At 38.9% G+C, this 25,975-nt stretch overlaps 1 protein-coding gene across 1 annotated transcript in view; it reads left to right on the top strand.

Annotated features, from left to right (window-relative positions):
* LOC149789659 (uncharacterized) overlaps positions 1–25,975 on the top strand; it is a 127,178-nt gene that overhangs the window by 59,611 nt on the left and 41,592 nt on the right. The window contains exon 5 of the mRNA XM_089971675.1: positions 22,497–22,585. Coding sequence (XP_089827801.1) covers positions 22,497–22,585 — 89 coding nt within the window. The remainder of the gene's footprint in view (positions 1–22,496; positions 22,586–25,975) is intronic.

Genomic DNA, 25,975 nt, shown 5'->3' with positions numbered 1-25,975 from the left:
TAAAGGTGACCAAAGCCAGAATGGGCACCCACCCATTACGCCCAGTTCTAAATGGGATAAGAATAGCAGCAGAGGGGGCGAACAGACCAAAACAGTTTTACAAGTAACCCCTTCCACGGAAACTATTCTCGATAGAAGCGTTATTTCGTCGAAATAACACTTTTATTCAGAAAACGAGACAAAAAAAAATGTCTTGAAAATGCTTTGTATTTCCGCTGATATAACGCGAGTTACTTCAATAAATCCGACTCGTATCCGACATAATTTCCACGGTGAGGTATCATCGAAAAATCAGGTGTAGTTTGCGCCCCCTCTGCTGCTACGAGAAAACATTTTTATGTTAACGGAATTAAATCATTGATAAATAAATAATGGCAAATATCGGAGAAGCACTCACAACTAGATTGGCACGACAACGACTAGCCGCGATTAAAAAATTTATTCCGGTCCATGATTCCGTTAAAGAAAAATTACGAGCAAGACAAGAAGCGCGAGTTGAGTTTGCAACATCTGCGGAGGAATTATTTAAGCCTATTACAGCAGCTACTGGTGAAGTTAAAACTGCAATTGTAGGAAAACCTGATCCTGCTGACCCTACCAAAACAAAACGAGGGTTACTTCAAGCAATAGAAGAACTTAAACAGCAACAGGCAGATGCAGGTGTTGTAGTTGATCCAGGTGCCGCCGGAGTAGTGACAGTTGCTAAGGAAACATTTATTAATAAATTTACCGAAGATGGTATTACTGAAATAAAAAATATTCCGCTTACTAGCGTGGATGAACTTAAGGAGTTTTCTGCTTGGATTGTCTTAAATTATCCTAACCGGCAAGAATTTCTAAAACCAGGAGTTGCCTCGGGTATAACCCAGGCTGATTGGAGGGATTATGTTTACAAAGTAAACCGAGGTATTTCTCGAATATCTAGCACTGATGATACCTATAATTTCATAAAAACTGGCGTAATTGGGGTTAATAAGGAACTAAGAGACCAACAAATGAAGGCAAAGGAAAAGGAAAGGCAGGCAAAAATACAGGAAATGGAAATGAAAAGGCAGGAAAGGGAGGAAGAAAAGAAGAAAAAAATGCAGGAAAAGGAAATGAAAAAACAGTCGAGACTACAGGAGAAGAAACCACCAGCTCTAAAAATAGACCCCGCAATGACACTGTCTGATCCAGTGCCTGAAATTTTATCGCGTGAACAAATGGGGGCTAGCGCTCCTGATGATGATTTTACCACTCCTGTTTCGTCGCCCATCCCCCCCGATATATCAGAAGAGGAAATACTGAAAGAGAAACTAAAAGAATTAAAAAATGAATTAAAAAATTTAATTGATGAAAAAGAAAAATTACAAAAAGGAATACCGAAAAAGGGTACCTACTCTAAGGTAGAAAAGATAGAAAAAAAGGAAAGATCTGTAGTTGATGAAATTGTTAAAATATCAGCAAAACTAAAGAAAACAGGAAAAGGTTACACCGGTCGCGGATATAACAACCACATCTGTCCTGACAATATCGTCAATGACGTATCACGGCTAGAAGTTCTCATCGGAGGAAAACGTGCCGGAAACAACTCTCCGGAAATTATAAATGAAGCCGCAGATATCTGTCAGAGACTATTTCAGCGTGGCATTATGGATATCGGCGTTTACCGGGGACTCATTGATGAACTCGCAGACGGTTACCACAGCGACTAGCAAATTTAGTTAGAGAAACAATAATTAAATAAAATGATCGTGCACAATTCTCAACCTAGACACGCTAGCGTGTTACCAGTCCGCGTAGTGAACTCGCGATTACCAGTCTACAGAGCAACCTACGGAGATGGTCTCGGTGATACAATTACTGGTTTGTTTTCAAGAATAGCCCCTAAGGCATTACCGATTGCAAAACAATTGTCGATGAAAGCTATTGATGTCATTAAGGATAAAGCCCTTGGATCTGTTGGTGATCTCGCCGGGAAGGCATTCGCGTCAATCAAGGATAGACTGTTACGGTTAACTCGTAGATCAAAAAAACCGCCACCGGTGAAACTGGCCAGTACTGAACTTATGCCCGCGGACGTCAGTAAAGTAATAAATCAGGCTGCCAATCAAAAACTTGCAGAGCTTGTAACCCAAACACCCGAACAAATAAATACAAGCCTGATATCAGGAAGCGGATTTCGTTTTAGACGACAATAATTTTATATAAAATGTTCAAACGTGTATCTGATCCCGCGTTCGACATGGACGCACCAACACTCAAAGACGAATCCTTACGCGATTATCAGTATTATTCTTACGAGGCACGAACACCTGATCAACGGGGTCGAATTGAGTTGCAAGTCCAAGACACAAGTAGATATTTCTTGCCCGCGGAAGCATTTCTTGAAGTCGAAGGTATTATTTTGAAAAATGATGATACCAACTACGACATTAATACCCGAGTTGGGTTTGTTAATAATGGCATCATGGCGCTATTTAGAAATGCTTCATATAGCATTGATGGGAGGGAGATTGAAACAATTCAGGATAATGTTGACGTTGCTACAACTATTCTTGGATTAGCACGATATTCAGATGATTACACTAGATCAGCTGGCCCAACAATGATGTTCGCTAAGGATAATAGTCAATTTCCCGATCAAAGAAACGTTATTATAGGTCCTGTAAGAGCAGTAGGAGGAGCAGGAGATACAACCGCAGTAATATCAACAAATCCTGATTATAATCTTGGATTTTCTACGCGTAAATTAATGCTAACAGGAGATCGCAGAGATTTTTCCTGCGCAATTCCGCTGTCTCACATTTTTGGGTTTTGCAGAAATGTCCGAAAGGTTATTTTTGGAGCCAAGCATTCAGTTGTACTCACCCGAAAAGGTGACGACAATGACGCTCTCTGGCATCAAGTAGCTGATACAATTGCTAACACGACAGCACTTAACGGTAAAGTAGTATTATCAAAACTTGCACTGTGGATGCCAGTGATGTCCCCGTCGCTCGCTGAAGAACAACGATTACTTTCTTTTATGGACCAAGGCGGCAAATCATTAATATCATGGTTAACAACAACAACAGATTCTGCTCAAGGTTCTGGCGTTGGACAGTTTACTTGGCATATATCATCACAACAGGGAATATCAGCGCCGCGTCACATTTTTATTGCACTTCAAAATAACAGCCGAGTTGGTGAACAAACAAGAAATCACATGATATTTGATAATCTTGGAGTCACTAATGTTTCGCTGCGGATAAACGGTCATCAAGAACCATCCGAAGACATAACCATAAATTTTAGGAATAATCAAGTTGCTCGTGCATATCATCGTTTAATGACATTTATGGGTCGCGATCAGAATGTCGACACTGGTCTGCAAATATCACAGTTGGATTTTACAACGTTGTATCCCATTTACTACTTTTCACTCGAGCATATGGATTTGGCTAAACAAACTGTTGTTGATATTTACTTTCGAGCTAACGTCGCTGTGTTTCCACCTGAAATCATTGGTGCAAACGAGGCCGCAGGTCCCCCTGTTGTTCCAACTAGAATGGCAGGCCCTGCTGGTTTTAGAGCTGTCGCGGTTATACTCTCCGATAAAGCAATGCTACTTGAAGGTGTTGGCGGACGAATGAGGGTCATCGACGCTCCCGTAGAAAACATGTGATGTTTTCCAAAAACATATAACAATTAAATTAGTTTATAAAATATAATGTCATACAGTCACGTTAATGTCACCTTGACTTCCGGTCAAACGAAGAAATTGCAATCGAAGAACGCAAGCACGTGCGGGACATCAATAACGTTAAAACGAGATCAGATTACTGGTGGTCCAAACAAATTGTCGTTGACTAATACTCAGCTTAAACATCTTAATAAGGCACTAACAGCAAAAACCGGTGTCCGACTTGATTTCTCTGCTGCAGCTATCAAGGACATGACCAAAACCGGTGGAATATTTCCGCTCATCCCAATACTAGCTGCTGCAATTCCAGGATTACTTGGCGCAGCGGCAAAAGCTGCAGCGTTAGGTGCAGTTGGAACCGCAGCTGGAATGGCACTAAAGAAGGCAACCGGAAACGGGTATAAGAAAAAAAAGGGGAGATCCACTCGCGGATCAGGTCTAAGACTACCGGGAACTCCACCATCATGGTATCCAAAAAAATTCTAACGCCGAAACATAAAGTGTCCCCGATGTTGAAGCTTCCAGCGTCCAATTTTGATTTACTCGATGCTGTTAAAAAATTGCGTATAAAACATTTCAGAGGAGTATTTATGCGAGATCAATTACCGACGCGGCCGAATAATCCAGAAACTGGCATTATCAATCTCGACAACAAAGATGGTCCGGGAACTCACTGGGTTGCTTACGCGATCGATCCACGTGGAATTATCTATTTCGATTCGTACGGTTTAGCACCGCCAACTGAGTTTCTCAGGTATGTCCGCGGAGTGCCTCGCACTCTCAACAGCAGATTTTTTAATATTCCAGTGTGGCAGTCGACGCTACCAACACAAACATTAGTTGATCCGCCCATTTGTGGAAACGAGGTTTTAAATGTTCTTGATGCAATCTCAAGAAATCCAGCAACTCCTCCGCATCGAGTAGTGTATGAATATACCGCATCGAGAAACGCTAGCGTTTCCAATGCTAGGCATTTTCATGCTCGCATTTGAAAAACAGCAATAAGAATAATGGTGGATATTTACGGAAGACCTTTCACAAGAAAAGTCAAACCAAGCACAGATGTTGATCTCTCAAAATATGCGACCAAAGATGAAGTCGATAATCTTTTGAATATAGCTGGAGTTGACCCAGAAGAAGTTGCTATTTTTCAGGACAAGCAGGGAAAACTAAAAACGAGCAACATTAAGTGGAATGATATAATTCGCAAAGTTCTTGGAGCTACCAAGGATAACTTCGTTGCATTTAGTGATGGCGGCCGGATCAAGGACTCGAACATATCAATCGCAAGCATCAAAGACAGTATTGATAAAGGTGTTGATAAATGTGTGAAAAAAGCCGGTGACACGATGACAGGCGAACTTAGCATGAATGGAAACAAAATAACCGTTCTAAAAAATCCGGAAGGTCTCGAAGATGCCGCAAATAAACAATACGTAGACACCGTTGATGATAAACTAGCCACGTTGCGGTCAGAGTATGATGTTCACGTGAACGGGTTTAAAAGACTCCAAAGAAACCTTCAAAAAACTAGTGAAACCGTGGATAAGTTCTTTGGGCCTCCTCCAGTCGTCGATATGAAGCTTTCTGAAATCAAAACCAACATTGACACGATCAAACAAACACAGCAGAATATCGTATCGGGTATTCCTGAGATCGTTAACAAAACCAGTCTGATTAAAGTCCCCACTGGAGTTACTCCCGGGCATATCACCAACATCGTATTCACGGTATCATCGGGATTCGCAACATGGTCACGACAAAATAGCACTATCAAATATACAGCAACAGCCACCGGTGTTTACAGGTTGTCTGTGTTTTCAGCCGCTAAATTTGAAATCTTCACAACATATCCTTGGAGACATTCCACCGATAAGTATTCCGGGGTTGTAACCGTAATACTAAACAGCGGAACCGAGGAAACATTTATGCTTGAAGCCGAGGACGATAGTTTAACAGCAACATCTTACTGGTGGTGTTTGGAATTCGTCGCTTCAACACCTCAATTGGTTACCGCGTAATTGAAAATCGGCAGCGATTTTTAAATAAATGTCAACGACGCCAGATGCTCAACAATATCGATACAATCAAGTCCGTGAGTGGCAATCTGAGTTAAAAACTGTCATCGAAGTAACCAGTCAAAAAGTAAAAAAATACAAGCGCCGCATAACAGTGCTGGATATTATGGTTTATTCAGTATCTGCCGTTGTTGCATCCGCGGGAGTAATACTATCAGCGGTCACTCCGGTAATTGCAGTCGCGGCCACGATCTCTGTTTGTGCGACCACAACCACGGCAGGAGTTTTCGGCATCATAGCAAAAAAAATATCCTCGTGCGCGGTCACAAAATTACACGATTACACGACAAAATTAAATACAGCCACGACCGCATATCAGAAATTATCATCGCTGATATCATCATCGTTAGACGCGCAATCCAGCGACGCTGCGTTGATATCAGATTCTGAATTCAAACTAATGTCAGATGCGTACAATGACTATTTGAAAACTAAACAAATAAATAATGTCACTGATGGCAACGCCACAGGAACTGCTTCAACAAATAGTCACAAACACAACGCCGGTAAGGACCACAATGATCTCAGTGTCCTCGACGACACCAGAATTCAGCATTAATTTTCGAACTCCAATTGCCGTGAACGAAATCGCGTTGTCGAAGCTCAGTGCGTATCACAGCTGGCCTAATGTCAGAGCGGAATCATTTGGCGGTCAGCAGCCAAATAATTCGTTTGTGTTTTCGTGGAAAACCAAAGCCGACTCTGACGAATTCGACTGGGATACAATTACGCTACCCACTGGGAGTTATCAGATCGAAGAAATCAATAATGAGATACAACACCAAATAAAACGAATCACCGGCAAGGAAGCCAAAATATCTGTGACCGCGCACGAACCAACGCTGTCTGCGGTCATTGAAATCTCAACACCGGGATACGCCGTGGATATTTATAGCAGCTCTCTTCGAACAGTATTAGGATGGCCACAAAAACGACCCGAGGTCGAACCGGGTCCACCAAAACCTAAAAAATCGGATTTCGAGACCACGAAGGAAGAACTACACGACCTCGTGTACGGCGAGCATTTATTATTTCCAGATCAATTACGATCAGGCCAAGCCCGGTTTTCAACATTAGATAGACACCCCTTGGATATAATATATGTAATTTTCGAAGACGGGAGATTCCGTGAATACCTTCCAGAAGACATAGAAGCTCATTTTTTTAATCCGATCAAACAAGCACATAAACAACAGCTAGACCTGTTGCGAGTATATTTTCAAGATTATATCTCTGATATAACAAAACCACGCACGAACATTATCACCACCATAGAAAAACTAAACAAACTCGTATCCACGATGGAATTTATGAATCAAAAAGTAATTCAGAATCTACTGGATCTCAAAGGCGATTATGGAACCCAAAAAAGATCGAATTTTGCATCCCGATTTGGTATTCCCGTGAAGGATATTTCAGATTTTAAACTTCCTGGATATAACGTGCGCGAGCTGAGAAAATCAGTCCAGGATCTCATCGCGGAATCTTTCGAAGATATTTCTGCCACGTACACGCGAACAAAACCACAACCTGTTATTTTAAGACACGACAACAGTACAGCATCCGATGGCAGACACATCTCACCCGGGATCGTAAATATCACAGATGTTATTGCGGTCAATCTTGTATGTGACGTCATCGACGGTAGCTACAGCGCTAGCGCTGACACAACGACGGCCCAACAGGGGTTTATCCTGTATACGTTCACACCAAAAGACCCCCCCGGTTTTCTGATTGTGCAAGAACCAATCAATCCCGTCTATCTACGGTGTAATAATCCGTGGTTGTCAACGATAAATTTTAAACTCACCGACCAACGGGGGGGGTTGTTGGACCTGCGTGGCGAGACTGTCTCCGTGAACTTACTGGTGAAGTCCTGAAACTCTTCGAGTTTCCAAATTGGAAATGCAAAGCATTTCTGGAAGAGTTTCCACGCATAGCGTTTCTCCGGAAGTCCAAGGGACTTCTCATGCTAGCATGAGAAACTCTTCGAGTTTCCACGCTCACGCATTTAAAAAAAAACAGTTGTATATAATGTGTGAATACATTCACGCACGAGTTCATATTCATGATAAGCAAATTCTTCACGAGGCAATAAAAACCGCATTTGGAAACGCTAGCATGAGAAGTCCCTTGGACTTCCGGGGAAACTCAAAGAGTCAGCCCCCGGAACAGTATTTCCCCGTTAAAATAATCGTTGACGTGTATGGTGACGAAGACTTCTTGTTAACGTTGTCACAATTAACACAGCTACAGCAAAATCATATGATCACAGCTTGGTGTCAACGAGAACAGATTATGAACTATTCTCATTGTTGTATTGATGTTGAAACGCTTAAGCAAATCCTGGAAGTCTAAGGACTTCTCATGTAAAACATTTCGAAAACTCTTTGAGTGGAAAACGCTATGCGTTTCACACACTCTGAAAACGCCCTTGAGAAGTCCTTTGGACTTCCAGAGAAACTCGAAGAGTTTCCACGCTCGGGCAAAAAAAATAATACACTTTTTTTTTACCGTGGAAATGTGCTTTACACTCCAAGCGGGGGGCTAGCGTTTCTCAGGTTCTACTTTCACTTTGTGCTGTGAGTCACACGCGGCGGTTTATACTTCCTTGTCGGCCTCGTAGTCACAAATACTAGTATTTTCGTCAGAAATGCAAGGCATTTCCGTGTCTAGATTCTTTATATAACCTTTTAACCGTCTCACCCTGGTGCTAATTAATTTTCGAGTCTCATACTCGCTTGACAATACAAGACGAATCTTCTCAACTGCACGGCACAGTGGAATAAATTCAGATACCTGATTTTCAGTTATCCCGGCAAGTGATCTGTAAATGCGATCTTGCAAACCCTTAATGAACCTATATCTGGCAGGGAGATTGTTCTTCCCCGATTGTGATAGCTCATTCAAGGATTCAAAATCTGACATAATTGTTTCAGTGTCTAGTAAAATATTAAAACCTCGCTGTTGTAATTCTTTAATTTCAACAAGTATGGTATTTATATTTTCGTGATTCATATTATTATATATTTTTATATTTTTAAATGCATGAGCGTGGAAACTCGAAGAGTTTCTCTGGAAGTCCAAGGGACTTCTCATGCTAGCATCACCAAAAACAAAAATAAACAGATAGATGATGAGCGGTTATCACTTACTGGGTACTCTTCACCGGCCTACGGTTCTTTCATGAGTCCTTTGTTAGGATTTTTTTTTCTTGGTCTTATATTAGACCTTCGTGTTGTGATTTTTCCCTTAGGCACCTCATGTTACCGTTTATTTTTGGCCAACACTCTTTCTGAATGTTTCTATTGGTGGGCACCCAGGTGACGTAGAGCTTTATGCATCCATCTATCTGTTTATTTTTGGGGGTCACTCACCCCATGAGGAACTTCTAGATCGTCAAATAACGGTCTAGAAGCTCGGGAGGGACGATACAACACAGAACAACCTTTAACCTCTGATTCGAGTGTCATAGCAGGCAAAGGCACAATGAACATGTAATCTTATCCTAACTTATCCTATGACGACACAAACATACACAGGTGGGTCATTTTCTACGGTCAGCAGCAGAGCAAAACCATCCATTGAATCGACCATTGGATGGTGCACAAAAGACACCCGCCATTGGCGGATTTAATTTATGGTTTTGCTTGCGCTGCTGACTTTCGATCGACCCAAAGGTCTTAGGGAGCGATTTCGTATATAACCCAACTGTTACTTGCGAGTTGGAAATTCGCTCTAGCAGTGGGCGGGACTTGTTTAAAATATTTTAATTGTATGTTTTCTTAAGGGCGGTCATATAACAAGCACAGAAGAGCAAAACAGTCGGATATATTCAGTAAAACGAGGATATTGTTTGTAAAAAAATATATATTCTACGGTAAATAAATGATTACATGTTATGAACTCGATAAAATATTTTATCAAGGTGGCTTTCTCAGGGGAGCAAATCCTCTGACCCAACGACAACTCTGCAAAGCGTTACACACTCGTGGAGGAGTTATCGTCGTTTGTGTCAGCGATAAGAGTTATATAGCAGAATGAAATCTTCTGTTTGAGCTTCTTTGAAAATGCTGTTTTGTAGATCCCATCTGCGACACGCTGTACAACAGGTGAACAAATACCGAAATACCTACCGGCGGCGTTTATTGACTGGAATACAATTTCTTCACCTGTAATTGCGTTTATAGATTTAATAGCTCTTCTTGCAACTGTTTTACAACGCCCTGTGTTACCCAGTAGGCAGTTCTTGCTCTGAGTGACCACGCGAAGATTGTTTATAGAGTTATCAAGTATGTTACCGTTAATGTGATCAATGACAAAACCCTTAGGGATCACTCCAAAGAAACATTCGTAAATAAAACGATGACATAAATACCTCTTTGAGCACGTGGCAGTAAATCTTAAATAACCAGAATTATCAACTGTACCAACTTGTTTCCTCAGCCTGTAGTTTCTCACTATGCCATCTCGGTTTGCCTCATAATTTGGAATAGTTGGATGTGGAACAAATTCTTGTTCGGGGACGAATTCTTGATTCATTATACTATAAGCAAATCATTTGTCTAATTCATAATTTGTCTGAAAACTTATTTATGTAATCACGCTCCGAGAACGTGTTCGAGTCTGGATTTTTTTTATCATAATACCGTTTTAGTTCTCGATAGCGTTTCCCCCCACACGCTGAACATAATTGCGTTTTTCCTCGTACTCCAATGCCGCATCTGATACACGGTATCGGTCCTAGACTCCCACCGCGGACCTGTTGAGCATGTTGTCCACAGTATTCGCCTCTGCAACGTCTGTTACACGGCTCTGATGAATTTAGTTTGATCCACTTGCATGAGAAATGCTTTGCATGAGCGATGCTAGCATCGCCGGAGAAACTCTTTGAGTTTCCGTTCATTATATATAATATTTTTGTCTATTTAAATACTTGTCTTAATTATAATAATGAGTTTTGAAAGACTATCCAGAATAAAACCCGCAGGCGGTCGATTCGATCTTGACCGGTTAACTTTTGATCGACGACGACGAGAACTCACACTCGTAATTGGTGTTATCAAGAACGCCAAAGAAGAGTTTCGTCGTGATGGTGCTGCACATGTGTGGTCTTCGTATAAAATCATTTCTGAAAATGCCATCATTGATGGTACCATCAACGATACAATCGCGTCGAACATAATTGGGTATCTCGATGATAAAAAATATTTCATTCAGATAAAATTTATCGTTGGCGTCGACGACACGGAAACAGGTGAAACAACGTGGATTATCAGAGACAAACTAGACCCTATTCTTGATGCCCGGCGGGGGAAAACCGTCGTCGTAACCAAAGACTCAAACCCGGGAGTACTTGTTGGGATTGATACACCGTATTATGCCAGAGCGTATCCTGTGACCGCAGTCATTTATGGAATTTATCCGATGAAGAAACCACGCGTTGATAAACTCAAACCGATGAAGATGTCAGAGTCATTGATAAAATCCACAGGGTTGAATTGTGTAGCCGAGCGAGTAATGGAACATTTTAAAAATGCAATGCGAGGAAACGGCCTAACACCGCTAAGGCAGACTAAAATAGCAGCGTGGGCGGCAAAAGTAGTGGATGAAGGAGCGTCAATAAATGATGTTGCCGAGCTCGAACGATTACTAAAATTTCCTATAACGGTTTCATCGTTGACCGGTGAGGTATTGTACAAGAGTAAATATGATTCCCGTGGAGCACCAATAACTATTATCGATCATAACAGTCACGCCTGGACTGACTCGGTTAGGATATTTCCTCGAGATCGTGTTGTAAAGTATTATCCGGAATTGGAAAATGCTAGTGGTTCCACGAGCGGAAATGCCAGCATTTCTATGTTTGATTTTATTTATCAGATAAGTAAAACCGATCCAGTGTCGGTGTGGTTATTCCGAAGTGACCTCGAGGGAGAGTTTGATCAGTTTGTGAGACCCAACGGGGAGGTATACAGAACGGCGGCATTACATCACGAAATGAAAAAACTCGCAGAAAAATATCATGCGACGAACACTGATACGTTACTGACGCAGTGTTTTACTGTCCCGGGTGTTGTCACGCATATAGCCCGAGAACGAAATTCATGGAGACCAACCCCGAAGAGCTTTCTCGAGGATATTCAACAGAGCTGTATCGAATACGGGCACGGTGGTTTGTGGAATACCCAGTATGATCACCGCGATATGATATCCGTGGATATGACGGCGTGTTATCCAGGAAGTTTTCTTGGGCGGGGGGAATGTAGTGAGTATTTTAAACGGTTTGGTCATATTACAAGCTCGATGACAAGAGTTGCCATAAACGGACCATTGCCTGATTTTGACCTGACCCGGGTTGCTTGTGTGTCGTCGTTTAAACTCGCTACGGGTTTACATCCTGTGTGTTATGCTTGGTTTGGTAAACATTTCGTTGAGAAGCGATGGGCACCAATAGTGTTATTGCGATACATGCTTGACAGTCGAATACTGCTGTCGCTGACGGTCAGTGAAGCGATTATATGCTACTGTCGTCAAACCGAAGTTTGGTTGCCAACTCCGCAAGTCACCGTAGAAATTGAAAATTTCCGAGAATATCCAGAATCGTTTATCGACACTATCATCGAAAGAGCTCCCCGAACTGATGAAAGCACAGCAAAAGATCTAGGACGAAGAATAATAGGAAAATTTACTCAAGGTGGAGCGTATGATCATAAACTACATCATAGTCGATTAATCATGGACGAGGCCGAATTGGATCTTATTGTCGCTGATGCCGCCACGAATAATACGTTTTGTACCCGCGAAGATGTGTTTCTGTCAAACGGGGAAAAATTAGGAACTGTTTTTAGTTATATCGACGGAGAATCATCTCAGTACACACATTTGAGATCTTCGATGCTAGCTTATGTATCAATAAACCTATTGTCGATGATTAATAGGTTTCCCGTTGACGCAGTGAGAGTTGCAACGGATTCATTCTATATCGATAAAAAACACTTAGCGGCGTTGAATAAGGTTATACCGAATGATCCATCGTGGGGTTCATGGAGAATAAAAAATGAAATGTTGCATGGATATTGTGAATCAGCTGATGTTGAAATCGAGGATGAATATCGCGGCGCAGAAATATCTGGGAAATTTTCAATTTCTACGACAACTTCGCTGCCGCCGGTGCACGATCCTGTTGTGAGACATAGAACAGTTTATCTCAACGGGGCTGGTGGTTCCGGTAAGACAACTCGCGCGATAGAATTATTTAGAAACTCTGACATGATTGTGCTAACACCCACACATAGACTTGCCAGGGAGATGCGACAACGGGATGTTAACGCGTGTACGTATCACAGTTTTTTCAAATACAGCGGCGGCACATGGACTCCTACGCGAATGGGAACGAAATATATCCCCGAGAAAATAATCTGGGATGAGATAGACACTGTGCCGTTGGATACATTAAAACAGTTTCTGGATTGGTTGCTAAAGAAAAATACCGCAGTTGTTATGTGCGGCGATCATGGTCAACCACCGCCATTTACAGGTGAATCTCCACACACGTGGCTGAAAACTTTTGTAGATTATTATGAGGAAATAACTAACGATGTTAGAGCACTCGATGAAACGCTGAAAGAGTTTAAGGCGTTGATCAGGCTACAAACCAATAAAGTCCAGTGTGAGATAATGCGTGAAATAATTCCAGAGACTTCCCTGAGCGACTTTTGGGAAACGTGGAAACCAGGTGATTTAATTGTGGCAAGTAGAAAGATAGTCAGGGACACACTTCAGCAGCGGTTATTTCAGTTACATCAGAAGAAATTTCCCATGTTGCCAGTGCCGTTGTGTTATAGACCAGCTGATACGCGATTGCAGAATACCGACGTTGATATACCTGGGAGATCGGAAAAACAGAATTTAGTATTAAATGATATTGTCACAGTTGATATTGATGCTGTTGAACAGGCACTGAAAATGAGCAAATCCCCGTGGACGCTAGGATACGCTATGACCATCCACAGTTCGCAGGGACTAACTATTTCAGATACAACAGTTTGGATTGTTGATGATCGCATCGAGTGGTCAAATTTAGTTTATTTAGCCGTGTCAAGAGTAAGAAGGATAGGTCAGTTACGAAGAATTGTATTAGATGATGTTGTCAACGACAGCTCAATCGCTGATGACACAATAAGAAAGAAATTAGCCGGTTACAAACAGAGCGACAAAAAAAATGGTAGAGAGTTTGATCTCGACGAAACATTTATTATACAATTACAACAACAGCAGAATAATCACTGCGCGAGTTGTAATTGTTTATTGCTGTGGCAGTATTCGAAAAATAATCCAAGGCAATTTACCGTAGATAGAATAGATAGTAATCGCGGTCATACGCGTGAAAATGTAATGCTGACCTGTCTTGAGTGTAATCGACGCAGAGGTGTTGCTGCAGTTATTTAAGTGATCGAGGTGGTAATTGTGTATCCGTGGGAATCACCTGAAGTTGCTCGCGTGTGAACCCACGCTGAGGAGCAGTTGAATCTAATCTGTAGATTGCGTTTCTCCCAGTTGATCTGGTTATGCTAGATATCTTATGTGTTGTAACGCTCCATATAGGATCAGTTGCCCTTTTTTTTCCTCCTTCGAGTTCGCCGGGTTCGTATAAATACCTAACGGTGACATTACCCAGCAACGGGGACGCTAGCGTCGTTGGCTGCGTTGAAACACGTTCACTGACGCGGGGTATATATTTTTTTGTGATTGCATTTACAGGTCTCATGTTTGTTGTTCTGGTAATTTCATTATTCAGTGCGGCTATCACGTTTGGCAGTCTTGCAACCCATTCACGAGATCTCGTATCGTAAATGAATTCCCTCGCGTACTGGTATCCGAATAATCTCTCAGCGAGTGTTCTATTAAATCGCTCAACAATTGCCTGATCCCGATGAATTTCAGTATGTCCTCGTCGTATGGTAACGTTATGCTGCTTTGTCAGTGATGATACCGCGCCCTGAAATTCCTTGCCAGGATCAACTTGTAATAATCGAGGCCAGCTTAGAGGTCCTCGCTGATAAATTCGTTTAAACGCAGAGGCGACTTCGGACGCTGTTTTAGTCGCTAACGGTTCTGCTTCTTTGTATCTACTAGCAACATCAACTACTGTTAGCGCGTATTTGTATGTTTTTCTACGGACAGTATCATGAGGCAGGAATAGTATGTCAGCCTGATGAACTTCATTGGGGATACTAACATCAAAATGTGCAAAATTGATTTGTCGAGGTGGTGGTAAGTAGATTTGCCATATTGCTTGTTTTGATAGCCAATTTTTGGCAACCTCGCGTGTTACTGATGCCGCGTTGGCGAGTTTATTAATTGCTGAGTTACCTCTCCAGTATCCGGCCGGGGAATAATAAATCGCTTCCATTGTTATTAATTATCCAGCGCCTAATGCTAATTTAGATTTCATCGCTGATCTTATTAACCAATTAGCGAGTGACTCCTTAAATGATTTATTTTTTATGGCGCTTAGTGCATGAATTAATTTCACATCCGCGATATGCCTGTCTTGCAGATCTTTACTTCGATAAGCAACATCATGCATGTGACACGCTGCGTCGATAGCGTTTATCGGATACTCTCCCGGTTTTGGTTTAGATTGTTCATCAAGTCTGATATCTAGTCGTGTCCCTGGACCGCAGTAATTGTATCCTGGGAGATGTTTTTCTCCCGGATATTTAGCCCAAGGGGTACCTGGAAGTCGTCCGAGGGTTGCTGCGATGTCACCTCCGCTGACTTTGTCAGGCTTTTTTTTTGAAATCTAAATTTTTTTGTGCCACATCGCGCACACTTACCAGAAAGTGCTTGTCTGTTATTTTTTGTTGTAATGGTTGTTAGATCATTCGTAGGGGTTTGTGCCTTACACTTCACACAATATAGATCCATAATTATTATTCCTTATATACAAATGGAGATCACTGATTTTTCTGCGACGCGAAGGAAAGAACCAGTCAAGCATAATTCCGCGCTACCAAATTCTATCAGAATGATCATCATAGGACCGTCAGGATCAGGTAAAACACAGCTGTTGCTGAACATGATAATGAAGTGGATGAAATGGGACAAACTATACTTGATAGCTCCGTCTGTGGATGATCAACGTTGTTATGATGTTATAAAAGATTTTAATGAGAGTGCAAAAGCGCTGAGTGAAGACGGCGAGGATGTTGTTGAATTTATAACTGATATTGAAGAAGCTCCGTCCGTGGAAGACCTTAACGGGGAAATAAATAACCTAGTAGTGTATGATGATGTGATGCTGGACAAGCAAAAAAATCCTGCAAGAATATTTTCACGAGGTCGTCATAAAAACACTGATGTGATTTATGTTACTCAGCGTTATACACAAATTCCAAAAGTAATCAGGGATAACTGTAATCTTCTTGCGGTGTTTAATGAAGTTGATGTTCACACGCTGAGAAATATTCATCAAACCTGGTGTAGCGGCGATATGGATATTAATAAGTTTAAGAATTTCTTTAGTCGCGCTCAAAGAAACCAGCACGGATTTGTGACAATAAATTTACACGACCCGCGTACACGATACCGCGTCGGCCTTGATACACTATTTGCGACATAAAAATGTTTTCTTGGAAACTCATTTCGTAGAGCAGCAGGGGGGCGCAAACTACACCTGATTTTTCGATGATACCTCACCGTGGAAATTATGTCGGATACGAGTCGGATTTATTGAAGTAACTCGCGTTATATCAGCGGAAATACAAAGCATTTTCAAGACATTTTTTTTTGTCTCGTTTTCTGAATAAAAGTGTTATTTCGACGAAATAACGCTTCTATCGAGAATAGTTTCCGTGGAAGGGGTTACTTGTAAAACTGTTTTGGTCTGTTCGCCCCCTCTGCTGCTAGAATACTGGAGATTGAGAAGACAGAGCTACAGAAAATAAAGGCAGCCATCTTTTTGTATCGATTTTTAACAAAATAATGGTACAAAGGCTGAATCCACCGCAGAAGTGCAACAGATGTGGGAACCCATATGAAATTTTCCACATGGATTGGATACGGAATCCACACGTACTTTTACAGAGATATCCATTTGGACATTTTTATTCTGTTGCTGAAGCACTCTTATGGATTTCAGTGTATCCATATGGAAATGTTATGGATTCCTTACGTACTCTGTATGGAAAATCTCATGGAATATGCAAATTAGTTCATGAGATATGTAGGTTGTCCATAAAGAATAAAATTAAAATTCCATATGGAATTTGTGAATAATCCATATGGAATTTGTGAATAGCTCATCCCATACAAAATTTTCATGTGCTTGTAAATGCCTTATACCGACAATGTATGCACCATCAACTAGTTTTTCTGTAGTTTTGTAATGATTACTTAAGTTTTTGAAAGAATGGATCTATATCTGTTTCAATGACAGTCTGCTGCCAAAAGAAAAAAAAAATAATTTTGTCAGTTATTTAGATACTACATAAAAATTAAAATGCATACAGTTGTGTATAGATCCATCCCATTCTGCCAGCATTCAATAAAGAATTGATCTTTGTGAATTTTGATATTTTTTGTAGAAAGAATTCAGATAACAAAAGGCATGCAAGACTTAATGCGATTTTTCCGTGACAGAGACTTGATTCAGTACAGAGGCCTAATGGCAGTTACTTCCCTTCTTTTAGTCAGGAGACTGGTTTACGAATTTGCAGATATGTGCACAAAATATTTGAGGCACAAGAAACACAAAATGACCATGGTAGTCTTGTGTTTAAATTAGGTGGAATTTTCAAGATTGAACAGTCTTAAATGTAGCTCATTAATTTGGGAAATTTCATTGTAAGCAGAACCAATATATATGCAGCAACCGATTCTAGAACCAAAAATAATTTGAAATCATGGAGTTATCATGTTGGTGAGTAAACTTAAAGAGTGTGTTGTATTTTGCATTTACGATCTCGTGTTAATTAAGCTACGTGGCGGTGGGGCGGAAGTGCAGTTTCACGTTTACAATTTAAATGCGTCCAATAATGACTTTATAATGTATCTTTAACAATCCTTGAGATGACAACTATAAAGATCATTATTATTTACTGACGTGGTTGCCAAACTGCAGTACCGTAATCAGTGCAGTGCTGTCACTTATCGACAATAGGGTCACGAGATTATAAAATTACACATGCTTGTTAATCATATTTACATTATTCTTGTGATCATTTTATTCCTCTCACATATCAGATTGAACCATTGTTGAACTAAAAACGAAATATCTTTTGCCAAGGAGGTAAATAGTCAATATTTTTCCTGGTTACATAGTACAATGTGGCTGTAATCAAATCATTTTCAATGGATGATACCTGAATCATACCAGAAGCAGAGGAGGATGCATAATTTTTTGCTGAAAGGATTTTGTTTAGAAGAGGTGATTCAGTATAATTCAAATGGCTAACATTCTTGTTCTTCAGGTAATAGTGTATGATTTTGACAGATAAGAGAGAGAGAGAGATGATTTTGACAGATGGGAGAGAGAGAGAGAGATCCTAACCATTTGACGCTATCCTTCCCCCAAATGGATTTCTATATGGAAGTGAATTATTAGTAAAGACATTTAAAAGGCCATACAGAACAAAAATGTAGAGAGTTTCCCCACACATCCCATTCACATGTTCTTATTTTTCTCTGATTAAATATTATTAAATGATTTGATGATGACTGTATTCTTTCTTTCATTGTGACAGAAAGATCTCTTGCCAATTAATGTACACCATATATTAACATTTTCATTTTAATTTGGGATATTACTGATACTTTTCGGACATCAAGAGTTAGAAAATGGATGTATGTGACCATGTATAGAATAATTAAATTGATGCCATATTAGTTCTGATGCATCTAGATAGGCCAGCTTTGTTTGCAAGCTTGCATAAGGTTGTAATTAGCAAGATTGTGCAAGCTTGTAATTAGTAAGATTGTGCAAGCTTGTAATTATTAAAATTGTGCAAGCTTGTAATAATTAAGATTGTGTAAGCTTGTAATTATTAAGATTATGCAAGCTTGTAATTAGTAAGATTATGCAAACTTAAAATGAACAAATTAAGCTTCTGCAAGCTTGCTGCAGTTTCAAGTCTGAGTTTGCAGTAAAGTTGTATTGCATGCTTGCCGCTATCTTAAAAATAAGCTTGCCATTTTGGTTTGGCTAACCTGACATTTTAGCAAGTTATTTTGTTGATACAAATCTAGACTGGTGTAAGCAACTGAAAAACATTTGCTCTTGTAGTAAACTCCACAATTTACTTTTTGCAGAGAATTATATGTTATCTATCACTCAACCATTGGAAATTATTTTACAGTGCATTATTTTACAGTGCATGGTTGGGACAAACTTTATGGAAAGAAATGCTGCAAAATCTTTCTGTATATACATTCCTAAATAGTTTGACTTGATTTTTGTCTGCCAATATGATAGACTTGTTGGTTTTTAAAACATGTATTCATTTTGCTTTATTAAAAGCTAAGCGTGTGTTTTATGGTAAATATATCATTGTTTGTACACGTAGTTAGCAGATCTCACAATGTATACTATAAATTGGGTTCTGTTTGCATCATATTCATTTTTTTAACCACTTCTGCATCAAAAATAAACACCATGCTCATTATATGCAATTTACAACACGCTTGCTTTTTACTTTCTTATGCACCCTTTGGCTTTTAATCACCCTCTGTTTCATGCTAACCTGCTCTGTAACATAACTGCATGGTGAGTGGTATCTGTTCCATATAAGCCATTAGCCAGGAAACCTAGTACAGGGCCTAGGGGTTCGGGTTAGAGGAAGACATGATTAGTTTGACTTGTGGGTTTTAACACTGTTTTTCAGTAATGATAGCATATACTTGCTGGCCAGTATATTTGGTGGAGGAATAATGGTATGTTGCCAACAAGTTTTTTCACACACCTAAATTGGCCGAGCTGAGACCAGTTCATGCAGAGTCATCTATAAAGGTGAGAGCATTAGACCACTCGGCCACCAGTGTGGTTCCAGGAGTGGGTTAAATGTGGAACAGATTACATAGATATACAGCGAATGAAATTGAGAATACAAAAACTACAGGTATCTTTTTTTATTGTCAGTCACTGCATCTTATGTTTATCATGTTTGTCATGTTCCCACACAGTAAAATGCACTGACACTAATATCCAATAGATATCCATTAGCCCAGACTTGATGTTTTACTTTTACACCAGGTACACATGCAGGTGACATATATCCCATGAATAAAGGAACCAGTCATAGATACATGTAGCAGACTTGGGTTCAGATACAATGTAATTTGTATAATTAAGTAATTAATTACAATTATACTGTATTTGCATCTGTAATTGAATATCAGCATTATTGTGATGTCCTTCAGTAGCATGTGTATAGCTTTCATGTCCAGCATCATGCCCAGTCAGATTAACTTATAGGAGAGGGGGTGTTTATATGCCTAACCCATTGCTCAGTGTTTGTGTCGTGCAGACAGATATATATATATATATATATATATATATATATATATATCATCCTAGTGTCATGCATGTAGGTGAGGGAGTGTTTATATGCCTACCTGTTGCCCAGTCCTAATGTCCTGTGCTGGCATAGCATATTTATATTCATAGCACTCTAGATTTGTATATAGGATGGAGTGTATATATGCTTACCTGTTGTCCAGTCTTAGTGTCATATGCAGGCATAGGGTATTGATATACCTAGTACGTTTCATATTTTAGTATCATGTGTATATACAGGATATGTGTAATGCCAAACCTGTTGTCCAATCATCATGGTACATGTAGAGAGTGGGGTGTTTATGTGCCTACCCAGTTGCCCAATCCTAATATGTGCATTCAAGAGGTATTCATATGCATAGCATATCGCTTGATTCTAGTGTCATGTGCATATATATATATATATATATATATATATATATATATATATATTCACACACTGGTATATATACATGTTCCTGATCTTAGTGTCCTTGGTATGGAGGGGATAATTATATACCTGCATGTTGCCCAATTTCAGACTTAGTCAGAATAAACATATAAATGATGACAGGGAAAACTGAAAATCACTTTCAAGTTTCGACTGATATAAAAGAAATGTAGAATTTGTTTTAAAGAACCTCCCAAAATTGATTAAGCCATGTAAAGCGATTTGTTGATGTTCAGATGGACATAATTATTAGAATGCTCCGATCACGACTGACTTTGCAATTAACAAAATTATTCTGGAAATTCTATACAATATTTATAGGTTACTGCATTTTTATCAAAAAATATGAACAAGGTTTTCATATATAAATACGGCACAACCTTGGGAATGCATTATATCCATCCGACAAAACAAATTTATATTTTCCCATACAAACACAGTAATAATTATGTACAATATACACAGCATATACAACATGATGTGAAGAATCTGGCTTGACATTAAATAATTAAGGAATTTTAAAATTCAAATGATCAGGCTTGGAACACATGCACAGGGATCTGTGAAAACATAATATCATCCTGCATTGAAAAATTCAACTATAAAAATGATGTAAAATTACAGAAAAGCAGGCGGTACATTTTGTATTAGAACTGTTCAATTTTCTAAAGATTTCATCCATTTAAGACGTTGATTAGGAAAAGACGAAAATGCCTTATGTCACTGGGAATGTCGTTCCATACTGGTGGACCAGTATATTGAAAACTTTTTTTAAACAATTCCTTCTTTGGCCTTGGTATAATGTAATTCTTACTTCTTACGGACATTAAATTTGGAGTACCATCAGCATCACTTTGGTGAAAGATATTGCTTAGATAGACAGGAATTACTTTTTCTAGATACTTTATACATATATTTGGCCTTTCTAAGAAATATTTTTTCATGTATTGTTAAAGTTCCCTTTATATTATTCACTGCATCCTGAAAATTGTCTATAAGTTGATCTAGAATTAAATGGCAAGCCCTCTTTTTGGAGTCATACGAGTGTTGTTATGTTTGAATTAGAGGTATTACCCCAAATTACATTACAGTAGTCCAGATATGGCTGAATATAACTTTTATAAAAGATGGCCATATACTGAAGAGGAATGTATGTTTTTTTATTTTCCACAGTAGCCAAAGATAAGAATTAACCTTTTTTGAACAAGTAAATAGACCAAGTAAGATTGTTATCTACGAATACACCAAGAATTATATCTTGAGAGGTCATATTAAGGCTCACACTGTCAAATAGGACATGGAGTTTGTCCCTCTCTAGCCTTGCTCATTTTTGTTGTGTTGTAATTAGTAAAGCTTTCGTTTTTTTTTCTGTATGTATTATCATATTGTTTTCCTTGCACCATACTTGAAGTCTGTTGAGAGCATTTTGTAAGTTATTTTGAAGTATCATTTTGGTTTTACCCATCCCAGACAGTGTAGTATCATTTGCATAGAAGTCAGTCAAAGAAATTGAAATTCCAATCCTAAGAGGTAAATCATTGATAAATAGAATGAATAACAGAGGTCCAAGGATAGAGCCCTGTGGTACTCCACAATTATTACGTGTATGAGGAAACTTTGATTTGATATTCTGTTAGAAAGGAACATATTTGAAATATTCATATTTCACAAACTAATTTGACTGCAGACTTGTTTATTCATATTTTAATATCTTCATTTAAATTGTCCCTATCAGTAAAGCTGACAGCTTGTTCTGTTTTTGTGTAGGAGAGCACATAGTTCCTAAAGTTCTGGTGCGTGATGAAAGAAAACAGCCTGTTACTGAGAAAACCTCAGCTGTCAAAGAACAGGGAGATGTAAGTACTCCTTATCATGGACCATGTACAGATTTTCACCCACTCAATATTTGTAATGTTGTCATAGTAACAATTTTAAGCATTAAGATATCAAACAGGATTCCTGGATATATCATAGTGTTGCAGATTCTCATGATGGAAGAAAATGAAACATTTATGTTGGGTTATTGTTTTTCCTGAACAAACATTTTTGACAACAGACAAAAATCATGAACCAAATATTGCTTCTATTTTCATTCAGATGCTAGCAAGCTGTATTCATTTGAATATTTGTGGTTTGCTTTATATAAACAGTGTTTGATACATTACAAGTTTTGTATTTTTTTCTTTCCCATATGTTAGATTTAATTGCCAAGTGATATTTTCCAAGTTTTCTGCCAGAGCACATGGCTTGATAAGCTCATGGCTTGTAAAGGCGGAACTCTGTTTTCAGTTTCACAATACTTTTGATTGAGTCACAAATTCAAAACATGAACTTGATTAGTGCCAAGTAGAGTTCCACAGCTTCCTGAGAATGTTTGACTTTAATCCTTTGACTTGTAAAGACAGAACCCTCTTTTTATCTCATGTGACAACATTTGGATTGAGTTTTATCCTTGCTCTGTTGACACTCCTAAGCTCCATCCCAGCATATATAGTTGGTTAGAACTTTGAAGTGACACCCTGTTAATCTCTAAAAGTGTGTTTGGTATGGGTTTCCCCTGTCACCCTTAGAGGTCTGTAGGTTCTATTGTTTAAAAACAGTAATGTGATATAAAATTTTGCAGGGTTGATTTCTTTTTTATCCATCAGATTATTAGTTTTTTATTTATCCCAAGAAGAAGCAGACATTGGTATAATTTCTTCCCTTTGTCTGTGCTGGCAGTGGGCCTGATTTCTACCATTGTTGCTTCAGATTTAGGGTTGTAGTATTACTCCAAAGGCTAGTTACAGCCCTGGAATAGTTTTCCTTCCCTCTCCCTATAATAATTTAAAAGTGACTTTGCTAGAGTCATTTTGTCGGAGTATGTGTTTTTCTTTCTTCTTTTGTTTGTGTAATGTATGCGTGCATTATTTTTTGGATAGCATAGCTAGGTCAAATCTAAGAGTTGTTTATATCCTATCTAAAACTTCCCATATTATTTTGTCCATTTGGATTTGGAATTTTCCATTACAACCCAAAATTTCAGACATTTTAAGTTTAACTTAGTTGTGCTATAGCACGTAAATATGTTAAATTGGTTGTTCAGTTTTTCTAAAATTTTCTATCATATTGCACCTTGGTGCGTAACCGATAATGAGATGTATCCTTGTTTTTGATTGGTGGGTTTAAATCCAGTCGTATTTTGGACATTTCAGTTGTGTTCATTACAAAGAGAATGAATGTTCATGTTATTGGACAGTTTCATTGCCCGATTGAATCGGTATTCAAATCTGTCTTTGTTATGTCGCCAGCCAAGTAATATTTTGGTCACCATGGATGGACGCCCGGGGGCAAGAGTGGTGAACTTTATTTCATGGCGAACAACTTTGGATCTGTTGCCGGATATTATTTTTTATCAAACTGGGTGAAAATGGTATAGGGGCCCTTGAGCCCAACATAGTGTTGAATCAGTTATTGCAATTGAGTAGACAGTTTTTGGATCGTGTTGTCCAGTTTGTTTTAATTGGAGCGTTATTGCCTCGGTTCCATCCATGAAGGATGACCTGTTCTCAGTATGCATGGAGGGTCCACCAAGTGAATTTGGAGTTATGTTGAGTTTTGTCGGCCAGTAGCCAAATTATATTTTGTAGGATGGATGGATTCCATGGTGTTTACATGGACCTAGATGGTGTGCATCTGAATGCACAGGGGTGCAGGTGGTTTGACACCAGACTATTGTCTTCAATTCAAAGACATATTCAATGACTTTAATTTAAAATTTTGAGTTGAAATTTTGAATGTTTATATAATGGTGGAAAGTCCAAGAACAGAAACTTTATTTGAAACTCTCTGCTTGAAACCTCCATCATATTTTTTCAACATTAATATATCTTTTGTTTTGTATTCTTAATAGCCAAAGATATTTTTTTCTTAAAAGTGTAAGGTTAAAATATTATGTGATTTATATAATCAGGTCATGTTTGCTATTCTTTTGAGTTGTTACTGGAGGTGTCAATGTGGGTCCTTTTAAGGTGTCAGGTTATGACATCCCCACTATTTTGCTATGCCACTATCTTCTAATTTTGTACAATTTTGTTTATAATGAGTTGTTGATGTCTATGCATCTAGCATTAAATCACTTGGGGCCCGCAGCTAGAGTCCTGTTTAGGTGTCAAGGTTGACATCTCCAGTGCGGACCCGTCGTGATTTTTCTTTTGTCATATGAATTATAAAATTTAAGTCATTTTGAAGTACGCAAGACTTCATATTTTACAGTTAAAAAATTTGAAATAAATTCTAAAGTTCAGCCATATTTGTTATTTTCTTTTTGGTTATTAATGGAGAGGTCAGTGTGTGTCCTGTCAAGGTGTCACTTTTCACATTCCCATCACCACACCCTGCCGTTAAAATAATGTTATTTTTTGTTGTTTTTTTTTTGTTAAAGAATTGTCAGATTGTTTTCTTTTATGGTTGTTGATTTAAATTTTTGTAATACATGTGTAATTCATGTATTAAAGAGAGGCTACAGCGGCGGATTCCAAAAATCTGCAGATATATTTATCCTCTTTTTCTTGAAGGAAGAAGTATGTGTTACATGTGATTGGTCTAATGATTGCCACCTAGTTCTAAAACTGTATTCTAGCTTACAGCCAGAAACGGATTGAAATCTTCTATCATGCGGACGTGATGGAAAACATCCTAAAATGAGATTGTAGGTCTTGTGTTTTTAAACTAGCCTTTAGGCTATCCAGACTGTTCTAATGTGTTTTTTTATAATTAAATTTCCTAGTGCATATATGGTGTAAGTCTGGTGTTTTTGAACTAGCCTTTAGGCTATCCAGACTGTTCTAATGTGTTTTTTTAATAGGGTTTTATTAACCTTTTTTATTCCTATTCTCATTTATTGCCAGAAATATAAAGTTTATTGTTTCCATGTATAATTGTTTGTCATTAATTTGGTTGGTGTAGAGTAGCTGAAGTGGATTGAAGTTACCTTGTTTTCTAATAATTGTATTTATTAATTTTTGTCTTTGGTTGGTGAGGTGTGTACAATCTAGTATTGTGTGATTTTTGCTGTCAATTGCAGTTTTGCAAAGAAAGCATTTAGATAAGTGGGGTATCATGTTTCTGTTGTAGGCTTCTTCATCTGTCCACCACACATTGTGTAAATAAAGATACATGTTTGCTTGTTTGTTGGGCTCTTTGATCCCCTTGCAATGTTTCCATACACTTGGCTAATCTACATTTGTTACTTTGGTTTCAATATG

This window comes from Sinohyriopsis cumingii, chromosome 10 (assembly GCF_028554795.1).
Source record: "Sinohyriopsis cumingii isolate HCF-2022 chromosome 10, ASM2855479v2, whole genome shotgun sequence".
In the NCBI taxonomy this organism is placed as follows: domain Eukaryota; kingdom Metazoa; phylum Mollusca; class Bivalvia; order Unionida; family Unionidae; genus Sinohyriopsis; species Sinohyriopsis cumingii.
Note: the sequence above shows the minus strand (reverse complement) of the source record. Positions and strands in the feature narration are given on the sequence as shown.